The sequence below is a fragment of the Oncorhynchus gorbuscha genome, linkage group LG10, assembly GCF_021184085.1.
Source record: "Oncorhynchus gorbuscha isolate QuinsamMale2020 ecotype Even-year linkage group LG10, OgorEven_v1.0, whole genome shotgun sequence".
NCBI classification, from domain to species: Eukaryota; Metazoa; Chordata; class Actinopteri; order Salmoniformes; family Salmonidae; genus Oncorhynchus; species Oncorhynchus gorbuscha.
In genome coordinates, this window is record NC_060182.1 from 30,116,697 (window position 1) to 30,129,602 (window position 12,906).

A 12,906-nucleotide genomic window follows, 5' to 3' on the forward strand; every position below is an offset into this window, starting at 1 on the left:
GTGAAGCATGGAGGAGGAGGTGTGATGGTGTTGGGGTGCTTTGTAGGTGACACTGTCAGTGATTTATTTAGAATTCAGAGTACACTTAATAACCAGCATGGCTACCACAGCATTCTGCAGCAATACACCATCCCATCTGGTGTGCGCATCATTTGTTTTTCAACAGGACAATGACCAAACACACCACCAGGCTGTGTAAGGACTATTTGACCAATAAGGAGAGTGATGGAGGGCTGCATCAGATGACCTGGCCTCCACAATCACCTGACCTCAACCCAATTGAGAAGGTTTTGGGATGATTTGGACCCCAGAGTGAAGGAAAAGCAGCCAACAAGTGCTCAGCATATGTGGGAACTCCATCAAGACTGTTGGAAAAGCATTCTCCGTGAAGCTGGTTGAGAGAATGACAAGAGTGTGCAATGCTGTCAACAAGGCAAAGGGGTGGCTACATTGAAGAATCTCAAATTTCAAATATATTCTGATTTGTTTAACACTATTTTGGTTACTACATGATTCCATATGTGTGGTCGGGGCGTGAGTTGGAGTTGGGGTTTTTCTATGTTTTCTATGCGTTTGGCCTGGTATGGTTCCCAATCAGAGGCAGCTGTCTTTCATTGTCTCTGATTGAGAACCATACTTAGGTAGCCTGTTCCCACCTGGTGTTTGCGGGTAGTTGTTTCCCGTTTTGTGTTGTGTCACCTTTCATGACTGTTTAAATTTTCGGTGTTTCACTTGGTTATTTTGTATTTCGTGTTCAGTGATATTAAATTAACATGGACACTTACCACGCTGCGTTTTGATCCGATCTTTCCTGTTCATCAGATGAAGATCGTTACAATAGTTTTGATGTCTTCACTATTATCCTACAATGTAGAAAATAGTAAAAATAAAGAAAATCCCTTGAATGAGTAGGTGTGTCCAAACTTTTGACCGGTACTGTATATAGAACTTAAAACCTGTAGTTAGTCAGTCCTCTTTCAAATATCTATTGTACCCTGAAAAATGTACAATAGTGTCTGCTTAAAACAATGTATAAAAGACATGATGCTAACACCAAAGCAGCCCGCTGCCCCTAAATAAGAAGGAGTGCTACATTTGGAACGGCCAATTTTTGTGCTTCAGTAAAACTATTCCTGGACATGAGTTTTAGTATTTTCCACTGCTGTTCTCCATTGCTCTTCATCCTTCATCCATGGTTTACCAGCAGGTTCTGAAAACAAGGAGAGGACAACGTTAATCAGCCATATGTCAGATCAATTTAACACAATACATAACACAACAACACACGTCTTCAGGCTCACTTCAGCTCAATTCTTAACAAAATGTCTATCAAGCCCCTGACCCCCTTGGGTCTTGACTCTTGTAGGGGAAGCGAGCACAATGATTTCCATTCCTCTGTGATGCTCTTAGGAACTACTAGGTGTGAGTAGGGGGAGGAGTCTCCCTTCTAACCAGCACCAATCAAAGGTCAGCACCAATGATGTCTATGGTCAAGACAATTGTAGTGATTCTCTCGGTGGGGCGTAACCACTTGTCAAATCTGCTCCTGCTACTCCCTCTGTTGTTCATCCGGTGTCTTCTTGACCTGCAGTTACTCTCCCTGTACACTCTCTCTCCCTCTCCCTCTCTGTGTGATTGTGTGGTTGGAGACAGATGTGCTGGAGTCAGAGCAGATCCCTACCAGCTGCAACTCGTTCCATAATCAAGACCTCTACAAATACTCAGTCCTGCCACTTCCACTCTGCCAGGTCGTAATCACTGCTCAGTCAGTTCATGAGTCTAGCCATTTATGATTATTCAAGATCCTGTTACTCTGCTGTGCCTGTTTCCCTGCCTGACACCGTTTATCCTCTCATTGCAGTTTACCTCTCTGACTCCTGTCTCCTGTTCCACATCTCACCACCCAACCACCTTAGTCTGGATTTTACTCACCACCACTACCTTGGATTCCCCTCAGGACCTGTTTACCCTGTTCTACTCAGCCAACTCCAACCTCAGTCTTCACATCTGTTTTTTCTGCAACTCATCCAAGCTTCCCCGGATCTGCACTCCACATCTCTCTGTGTGAACAATAAATATTTTGGTTCATTCATCCCTGTTTCCTCATCTGAGTCTGCTCTTGGGTTCCCCTGTGTCGCTCCGGCTTAACACCACTGACACTTTCATAAAGAGTCCTCACAGATTACTGACAGAAGTCCTTTCCGTCTCTGACAACAATAAAGCAACATACCGTACATCCACAGTTTGTCCGTTCATTTAGAGAGAAAGAATAGAGACAAAAGAACATCTAAATAAATCATTTTCAGCTTGATCAAGGTGATGGTCTAACTAGTCTTTAAAAGCATTTCTAGAGTGTACTGTAGGCTTTGACATCACCATAAATACATTTGGTGCACAAATTGGGAACAGGTGATTTAAAGAGCACTCTCCCTGCATTCTCATCTATTAATTTGGCCAGAGTTTTGAAAGCATCCTCAACAGACCTACAGGGCCACGGCATGGAGAGCAGAGTGCTGCTGCAGAGGGGGCAGGAATAATGGCATGTTATTGAGGTCCATGTGGAACAATACTCGGAGCGTTGGCAGGCCAGCCAGGCAAAATCCAGGATGGGATATTGACCTGTAGCTGGAGGTAGCAGTGCGAGGTTAGTACACACTGAGAAGCATGCCCCGAGACACCCAGCAGAATCAATACGTGTCTCGTCACGACCGAGATCACAACACATCCCATCAGAATACATCGTAAGGGACACCTCCACCTGCAGGGAAAGTAAGTGTTTGTGTGTCAGGGAGAGAAAGACTTGCAGAGCTTAGCCAAAAAGTTCCCAGTGTGAATAGATGCTCTGCTAGTGCGTACTTGTTTCACTTTATCGGAGGTGATTTCTATTTACTCACTCCACCCAAAGTCAGCACAATACTGTTTCACACTTACAAACATACAAATGGAAATGGAAAAAGTTCTCCTATAGCTCTAATAGGAGCTACAGTATACAGTAGTAGCCTCTGAGCTGTTGTAGGGTCAGTCTTGATTAGCTAAGAGGGTTTCCTCAGCAGGTAGCTCTGACAACTGGGGTCAGACAGCAGCACATTGACCCTGGACCTCTGGCCTCTATATAATCACCACAGTGACAAGAGGTCAACACAGAGGGGAATATACATATGAACTATGACCTGAGTGTCTGTGGGAGTGATGTCAATCTGTCTGATGCTGTTCTGTGTCCAGACAGAGCCATCTACCCAGCTGGTAAGGAAGAGAATGAAGATGAGTGTCTTAATTGTACACAAGCATTATTGTTGATTCTACTTCGTTGTCTTTCATCTATATCACTTAAAAATAACATATTACATGTCCAGCAATTTATTTTATAACTTTCTACTTAATTTATGGTAAGTGCATGTATACTGTATGTCACTGAGAATCATTTACTTTAGAAAGCAGTCCATTTTTACGGCAAGGAACACATCTCAAACGTCTGGTGACAACATTCCATCTGACAGGCTACTTATACTAGCCTGATTCCTCCATGGCAGTGGTACTACTATTTGTTTTCTGCTCAGATAGTTTTGGGGTATAGAGGAGGCAGAGTGAGAGTCAGGAGGAGAGGGGGAGACCATAGACCGTACTCTGAGCACTCGGTCCCCTCTCCCAGGCTCAGCTCAATTGGAAATCCGTCTTATCTGATGACTGGCAGGCAATTGGAATTCCCAGGCGATAGCCCCCACTCTGCCACAGAGAGGGAGGCAGACAGGCAAAGAAAAATAAAAAACTACTGAGATGTGATACGAGTGCCTGGTTTTCACTCAGAGCTTTCCTGTGTGGAGAGATAGCCTCTCCTAGCTCCTGACGGATGGCAACACAACAAGCTGGCTGCATCCCTTTCAAAGCCCCCAGGCCACTCTATACTCTACACCAGCAATAGGTTTAGTTTCCCTACTTTCCATTTATTATTAAATATTTACTACTTTACATGTATTATTTCTGATGATTGCATTCATGAGGAGAGGGATCAATTGCTTTGAAGCTAGACATGAAAGTGAGCATCACATGTCAACCTGGCCTTGAGTGGGGAAGTCAGGATGCCACAAACAACAACCCAACAACTTTTTTGGGGGAAATGTTTTTGTATTAAAAGGGGGAAATTATTTTAGAGTACAAAGAGGAAATTGGAGTGCATTGTGAGGTGAGGGCCTGTGAGCCAAAGTGGCCAGGAGGACGTGGAGCGGCAGCCTGGCCGTTTGCGGTTTTGGCCATTTTGTTTAACAAAGCCAATTGAACCCCCCAGATGGCCAGGCAGGCTGGACATTTATCTCAGCTGGGGGCCTCACACAGCCTTTCACCCACAGGATAAAACAGAGCCCATCTCCAGGCCCAGGCGTTCTGTGAAATCCGCTACAGAAAGCCAAAGTGTGCCAATTCTTTGGCGTTTGAGGTGGCTTTCAACTCCACAATGTGTGAGCCATGGACCTGTGCTATTATCTGGTCTATTAGAGAGAGAAAGAGAGAGAGTGGGGAAGCGAGAGGAGAGAGGCTTTGGAAAGGTCAGCCAGCGCCGCTGGAGCCCATTGTGTCCTCCCTCCGTCCCCCATCCCTCACTGATGGACGTTTGAAAAGCCTTGTGTTGACCAAAATGGTAGCTTTGGATTCAGCTTGATCAGATGTGCTGTTCGATAGCACTCAGCGAAACAACAAAAGAGAAGGAGGATTGAAAAGGGAAAGAGAGAAAGAGGGAAAGGGGTATAGCTAGAGCAAGACCATGTTTAATGCATCACTGTTAAGACTAGACCACTTTGCTGCACCGTGGTAGAAACCACACAAAACGGGTGAACAATAAAATATGTAACGACATCAAACATCAACGTATGTGACAGCTTGATGGTAGTAGTGGTTACGATGACCCTACGTGGGATAGCTGGCTTTTTCTGGTCGTAAAAAGGGGCTTAGCAGCTAATGGGCTTTTGAGGTGAGGCTGAATAAATGAACTGCTGAGAGAGAGAAAGAAAGAGAAAGTGAGAGAAAAGAAAAAGACCGGGAGAGACTGAAAGAGAGAGATAGAGAAGAGGGAGAGACAGAGAACCAGCACTCTCTCGCCAGTAAATGTAATCTCAAAAGGCCATGCAGCACAAATGTTTGAATAATCCCTAGCGACAAAAGAGAGTGATGGAACAAAAATAATTGCTTATAATTCCCATTAAAGTAATGCTACTGTAGTGCACAGCACAGCCCAACAGGCCCAGCTAATTGCAATAGAGACAGAGAAACAAAAGAGTCTTTCATGAAAGGCAGGGGAGACATCAGTGGCTGGGTGAAGAGGTTACCATTGTGATTGTGGTGCAAGCACGTTATGCATCAAAGAAAGCGGTCAGGTTCCAAGTTGGAAGACCTTAGTGACTTCAGAGATATCTTGATTGATCTACCCCAAACAGGCAGAGATATTCAACATATTGTATTGTGATTGGAGAAAACAATCAACCAGTACATTTACCTCAGTGTTTTTGTCTGTGGAAGAAAGCACAGGGATCCGGATGGTGACTTGCCTTGCTCTAGACTACCATTATAAAAGATAGGATAATTGTCCTGAGATTGCAGTATGCTCTTTCCTTGAACAATACTCAGGCCCTGAAACCAAACTCCCATTATAAAACATTACACAATGTTGGACTCAATTAGAAACAAACTTTCCACTATGCTCTGTGCTATTCACTAGTCAGGTGTGCTGTTATTGTGTGCTGTTATGTCTGAAAACAATGTGGCACATAGCAAGTCGACGCCACGGCAACAGAAAGATAATGGTCTTCGGTTTGATTGGCTGCTTCTCCGAGCCTGGATCAATTCTTGTTTGAAAGGAGGGAAAGGCTGTTCATGATGACGCCTCCAACAATATGAAAATGAAATCAATAAGTCCACTGTGAAGGACTGTGAAAGAGAGAATGAGGGAGACATAAAAGAGAGATATACAGGGAGGTCAAACACAAACAGACACACACAGCTACAGTTCCTACCCACTGATATAATACTATCCCCCCCACCCTCTCTCTCCCTTGCATCACCTTGGAGACTACTCTCTCTCTCCTTCTCTCCCTCTTTTCTCCCTTTGTCTAAGCACACAAGTGGAGAGAGCGAGGCCAAAAGTTGCAAACCTCTGATTGTCGTGTCTGACTTCACACTCCACTGTGTGCTCGCCGCGCTAGGGATTCATATTGAAATCATTGGAATTATTCTCCCCTGCAGGCCTGCTTGACGAGGCCTTTATTCTGTGTGTTGCTGTGTGTGTGCTGGGCTGCAGTCAGATAGATAGCTAGTGATAAGGACCATAGGACCAGTCCTTCTGTAGCCTGGCTTCTGACTCTTTAATGAGGCACGGCTGAGGGCCACAGAGAGCAGAGAGGGCTCCTCCGGCTAACACACTGGACTGGCTCTCTCTCACAGGGGCAAGGGTCTGGCTGTCACCACTGTCACCCTCTTCACTGGACACTGACGGAGTCACAAGAGACCAGTCATAGAGTTGTGACTGCCTCTTCACCCTACACATGGATGGAACACTAACCTATGTAATTGTCAAAGAAGAGAAGACTGAAAAAAACTGGAGAAAGTAAAGTGCCACTAGACAGGGAAACTTTGTTGTACAACTTGTCTTTTTGTCCTACTTTTGCTCTTGAACTTTTGCATGTGTCAAAAGTTTCGCTTGTGTGAATTTAGACATACAGCTACAAGTTATAACATACTGTATGTGAGGAGTACTGAGGATCAGGTTTTGGCTGTATAATTGTAGTTATCTGGATTCAGCTATAGAAGTGTAGTTACTGGTCCGGTCCATATTCAGTTCTGTGTGGAGCAGTGATTACTGGAGAATGACAGTCTGGTGGGACAGTATTAACCTGTGTCCCTTATAGTTCCTGCCAGCCTGTGTAGCCAGGCACACATCCTTCTTTATTAAGACTGAGTGATGAGGGACCTGGACTGGCATGGCTCTCCACTCCTCTGTGTCCCTCTGCTGTCTATCTCTCTTCAACTCCTTAAACACCATTTGTTTCTCTCCATCTCTCTTTCCATCTCTCTCAGCTCATCCATCTCCTGCCTTCAGAGGCCTATTGTCTTTTTGTCTAATTCTCTTACTCTTACCTTCAATTTTTTCTGACTATCTGTTTGTTTGTTTCCTCTTATATTTTCTCTGTTGACAGTCTGTTAAAAGTGTAATCTCTGCCCCAGCAGCATTAGTTCAATCCAGAATATTAAAGATCAATAGGTTTGTCTGCTCCCTCAGATCTACAGTAGAACCATACTTACATCATCCTGAGGAGCTACAGAGTTGATTTGCTTTTACTTGATCTCTGGACACATCATTAATCATGTTGTGAACAGCCCCGATTGTTCTCTGAGGCCAGCCCAAGGCTACAAAGCAGATAGATACTACCGGTGGACCTGCCTGCCTGCTGTCTCTCTAGCTACAAAGCAGATAGATACTACCGGTGGACCTGCCTGCCTGCTGTCTCTCTAGCTACAAAGCAGATAGATACTACCGGTGGACCTGCCTGCCTGCTGTCTCTCTAGCTACAAAGCAGATAGATACTACCGGTGGACCTGCCTGCCTGCTGTCTCTCTAGCTACAAAGCAGATAGATACTACCGGTGGACCTGCCTGCCTGCTGTCTCTCTAGCTACAGAGCAGATAGATACTACCGGTAGACCTGCCTGCCTGCTGTCTCTCTAGCTACAAAGCAGATAGATACTACCGGTGGACCTGCCTGCCTGCTGTCTCTCTAGCTACAAAGCAGATAGATACTCCCGGTGGACCTGCCTGCCTGCTGTCTCTCTAGCTACAAAGCAGATAGATACTACCATTGGACCTGGCTGCCTGCTGTCTCTCTAGCTACAAAGCAGATAGATACTACCATTGGACCTGCCTGCCTGCTGTCTCTCTAGCTACAAAGCAGATAGATACTACCATTGGACCTGGCTGCCTGCTGTCTCTCTAGCTACAAAGCAGATAGATACTACCATTGGACCTGGCTGCCTGCTGTCTCTCTAGCTACAAAGCAGATAGATACTACCGGTGGACCTGCCTGCCTGCTGTCTCTCTAGCTACAAAGCAGATAGATACTCCCGGTGGACCTGCCTGCCTGCTGTCTCTCTAGCTACAAAGTGGATCGATACTACCGGTGGACCTGCCTGCCTGCTGTCTCTCTAGCTACAAAGCAGATAGATACTACAATTGGACCTGGCTGCCTGCTGTCTCTCTAGCTACAAAGCAGATAGATACTACCGGTGGACCTGCCTGCCTGCTGTCTCTCTAGCTACAAAGCGGATCGATACTACCGGTGGACCTGCCTGCCTGCTGTCTCTCTAGCTACAAAGCAGATAGATACTCCCGGTGGACCTACCTGCCTGCTGTCTCTCTAGCTGCAAAGCGGATCGATACTACCGGTGGACCTGCCTGCCTGCTGTCTCTCTAGCTACAAAGCAGATAGATACTACCGGTGGACCTACCTGCCTGCTGTCTCTCTAGCTGCAAAGCGGATCGATACTACCGGTGGACCTGCCTGCCTGCTGTCTCTCTAGCTACAAAGCAGATAGATACTCCCGGTGGACCTACCTGCCTGCTGTCTCTCTAGCTGCAAAGCGGATCGATACTACCGGTGGACATGCCTGCCTGCTGTCTCTCTAGCTACAAAGCAGATAGATACTACCATTGGACCTGGCTGCCTGCTGTCTCTCTAGCTACAAAGCAGATAGATACTACCGGTGGACCTGCCTGCCTGCTGTCTCTCTAGCTACAAAGCGGATCGATACTACCGGTGGACCTGCCTGCCTGCTGTCTCTCTAGCTACAAAGCAGATAGATACTACCGGTGGACCTGCCTGCCTGCTGTCTCTCTACTTTCATAAACTGGGAAGGGTCCAACAGCATGGCCAGTTAACCAAGCTGCTGGGGATATTCTGCCCTTGCCAATGGAGTGTATCAAACTTAATGCACTCAGTAATTCTACAAAGTGTGTCCTGATGGACAGTGGAACTGACAGCTGATGAGGAGGAGCAGGTTTGACAGCACGCCCGCGTGCATGCGTGCATGCGCGGCGGTGTGTGGGTGTGTGTGTGTTTGTGTACTGTATATGGGTATGTGTGTATATATCTGAGTGTGTGTGTATATATAATTGTGTGTACATATGAGTGTGTATGTACTGTATATGAGTGTGTGTGTATATATATATGAGTGTGTGTATATATATATATGAGTGTGTATGTACTGTATATGAGTGTGTGTGTATATATATATGAGTGTGTGTATATATATATATGAGTGTGTACTTCCGGGTTGGAGCGAGTGGTCGCATCGGCACTTCGCTCCCGCAGGTAGTATAACTTTTTCATTACATTTCATTACATTTCATTATATTTCATTATAGCACAACGGTTTGATTTGTCTAATCTTAGCAATTTCTTCTTAGCTAGCTACATAGCCGTCTCTGTATCAAAGATAATTGCGTAATTATCGTATTTCGCCGTCCTAACGTAGTCTTCACTAGCCAGCTAGCTAACGTCCACTGATTAGCTGCACTGGAGAAACTATTACACTCAACTGAACGACTTGATTAGTGTAGTGTTAGCTAGCTACATAGCTGTCTTTGTATCTTCGTATCCAAGATAATTGTGTAGTTTAGGTTTAGAGTGTGTAGTCTTAGAGTGATTATCTTAATTTACCGAGGTTAGCTAGTCCAGGTTACCGAGGTTAGCTAGCCAGCTATTTGTCGTCCTTAACGTAGGAGACTCTGCTAGCTAGCCAACGTCTTCTGAATAGACTCAACAACCCAGTCGCATTCACAGGTAGTATCACATTTTCATTTCATTTCATTACAGTACAACGGTTTGATTTGTTTGATCATAGCTAGCTACATAGCTAGCTACATAGCCGTCTTTGTATCAAAGATAACTGTGTAGTCTAGAGCGATTTTCTAGGTTAGCTAGCCAGATATTGTCGTTCTTTTAACGCAACGTAACGTAAACAACACTACTAGCTAGCCAGCTAGCCCCCGAATAGCAGCACTGCAGAAACTATTACACTCAACGGAACGACTTGATTAGTGTAGTGTCAACAACGCACCCACTGCCAGCTAGCCTACTTCAGCAGTACTGTATCATTTTAATCATTTTAGTCAATAAGATTCTTGCTACGTAGCTTAACTTTCTGAACATTCGAGACGTGTAGTCCACTTGTCATTCCATTCTCCTTTGCATTAGCGTAGCCTCTTCTGTAGCCTGTCAACTATGTGTCTGTTTATCCCTGTTCTCTCCTCTCTGCACAGACCATACAAACGCTCCACACCGCGTGGCCGCGGCCACCCTAATCTGGTGGTCCCAGCGCGCACGACCCACGTGGAGTTCCAGGTCTCCGGTAGCCTCTGGAACTGCCAATCTGCGGTCAACAAGGCAGAGTTAATCTCAGCCTATGCCTCCCTCCAGTCCCTCGACTTCTTGGCACTGACGGAAACATGGATCACCACAGACAACACTGCTACTCCTACTGCTCTCTCTTCGTCCGCCCACGTGTTCTCGCACACCCCGAGAGCTTCTGGTCAGCGGGGTGGTGGCACCAGGATCCTCATCTTCCCAAGTGGTCATTCTCTCTTTCTCCCCTTACCCATCTGTCTATCGCCTCCTTTGAATTCCATGCTGTCACAGTTACCAGCCCTTTCAAGCTTAACATCCTTATCATTTATCGCCGTCCAGGTTCCCTCGGAGAGTTCATCAATGAGCTTGATGCCTTGATAAGCTCCTTTCCTGAGGACGGCTCACCTCTCACAGTTCTGGGCGACTTTAACCTCCCCACGTCTACCTTTGACTCATTCCTCTCTGCCTCCTTTTTTCCACTCCTCTCCTCTTTTGACCTCACCCTCTCACCTTCCCCCCCTACTCACAAGGCAGGCAATACGCTCGACCTCATCTTTACTAGATGCTGTTCTTCCACTAACCTCATTGCAACTCCCCTCCAAGTCTCCGACCACTACCTTGTATCCTTTTCCCTCTCGCTCTCATCCAACACCTCCCACACTGCCCCTACTCGGATGGTATCGCGCCGTCCCAACCTTATCTCTCTCTCCCCCGCTACTCTCTCCTCTTCCATCCTATCATCTCTTCCCTCCGCTCAAACCTTCTCCAACCTATCTCCTGATTCTGCCTCCTCAACCCTCCTCTCCTCCCTCTTTGCATCCTTTGACTCTCTATGTCCCCTATCCTCCAGGCCGGCTCGGTCCTCCCCTCCCGCCCCGTGGCTCGATGACTCATTGCGAGCTCACAGAACAGGGCTCCGGGCAGCCGAGCGGAAATGGAGGAAAACTCGCCTCCCTGCGGACCTGGCATCCTTTCACTCCCTCCTCTCTACATTTTCCTCCTCTGTCTCTGCTGCTAAAGCCACTTTCTACCACGCTAAATTCCAAGCATCTGCCTCTAACCCTAGGAAGCTCTTTGCCACCTTCTCCTCCCTCCTGAATCCTCCTCCCCTCCCCCTCCTCCCTCTCTGCAGATGACTTCGTCAACCATTTTGAAAAGAAGGTTGACGACATCCGATCCTCGTTTGCTAAGTCAAACGACACCGCTGGTTCTGCTCACACTGCCCTACCCTGTGCTCTGACCTCTTTCTCCCTCTCTCTCCAGATGAAATCTCGCGTCTTGTGACGGCCGGCCGCCCAACAACCTGCCCGCTTGACCCTATCCCCTCCTCTCTTCTCCAGACCATTTCCGGAGACCTTCTCCCTTACCTCACCTCGCTCATCAACTCATCCCTGACCGCTGGCTACGTCCCTTCCGTCTTCAAGAGAGCGAGAGTTGCACCCCTTCTGAAAAAACCTACACTCGATCCCTCCGATGTCAACAATTACAGACCAGTATCCCTTCTTTCTTTTCTCTCCAAAACTCTTGAACGTGCCGTCCTTGGCCAGCTCTCCCGCTATCTCTCTCTGAATGACCTTCTTGATCCAAATCAGTCAGGTTTCAAGACTAGTCATTCAACTGAGACTGCTCTCCTCTGTATCACGGAGGCGCTCCGCACTGCTAAAGCTAACTCTCTCTCCTCTGCTCTCATCCTTCTAGATCTATCGGCTGCCTTCGATACTGTGAACCATCAGATCCTCCTCTCCACCCTCTCCGAGTTGGGCATCTCCGGCGCGGCCCACGCTTGGATTGCGTCCTACCTGACAGGTCGCTCCTACCAGGTGGCGTGGCGAGAATCTGTCTCCTCACCACGCGCTCTCACCACTGGTGTCCCCCAGGGCTCTGTTCTAGGCCCTCTCCTATTCTCGCTATACACCAAGTCACTTAGCTCTGTCATAACCTCACATGGTCTCTCCTATCATTGCTATGCAGACGACACACAACTAATCTTCTCCTTTCCCCCTTCTGATGACCAGGTGGCGAAACGCATCTCTGCATGTCTGGCAGACATATCAGTGTGGATGACGGATCACCACCTCAAGCTGAACCTCGGCAAGACGGAGCTGCTCTTCCTCCCGGGAAGGACTGCCCGTTCCATGATCTCGCCATCACGGTTGACAACTCCATTGTGTCCTCCTCCCAGAGCGCTAAGAACCTTGGCGTGATCCTGGACAACACCCTGTCGTTCTCAACCAACATCAGGCGGTGGCCCGTTCCTGTAGGTTCATGCTCTACAACATCCGCAGAGTACGACCCTGCCTCACACAGGAAGCGGCGCAGGTCCTAATCCAGACACTTGTCATCTCCCGTCTGGATTACTGCAACTCGCTGTTGGCTGGGCTCCCTGCCTGTGCCATTAAACCCCTTCAACTCATCCAGAACGCCGCAGCCCGTCTGGTGTTCAACCTTCCCAAGTTCTCTCACGTCACCCCGCTCCTCCGTTCTCTCCACTGGCTTCCAGTTGAAGCTCGCATCCGCTACAAGAC

The 12,906-nt window shown here is 47.2% G+C and overlaps 1 protein-coding gene across 2 annotated transcripts in view; it reads right to left on the reverse strand.

Annotated features, from left to right (window-relative positions):
* Window positions 1–538: 538 nt before the first annotated feature.
* Window positions 539–12,906, reverse strand: part of LOC124045085 (MICOS complex subunit mic25a-like) — a 63,320-nt gene continuing 50,952 nt past the window's right edge. For both annotated transcript variants that reach the window (XM_046364317.1, XM_046364316.1), the window contains one exon: window positions 539–1,210. In XM_046364317.1, coding sequence (XP_046220273.1) covers window positions 1,187–1,210 — 24 coding nt within the window. In that variant the 3' untranslated portion in view covers window positions 539–1,186. The remainder of the gene's footprint in view (window positions 1,211–12,906) is intronic.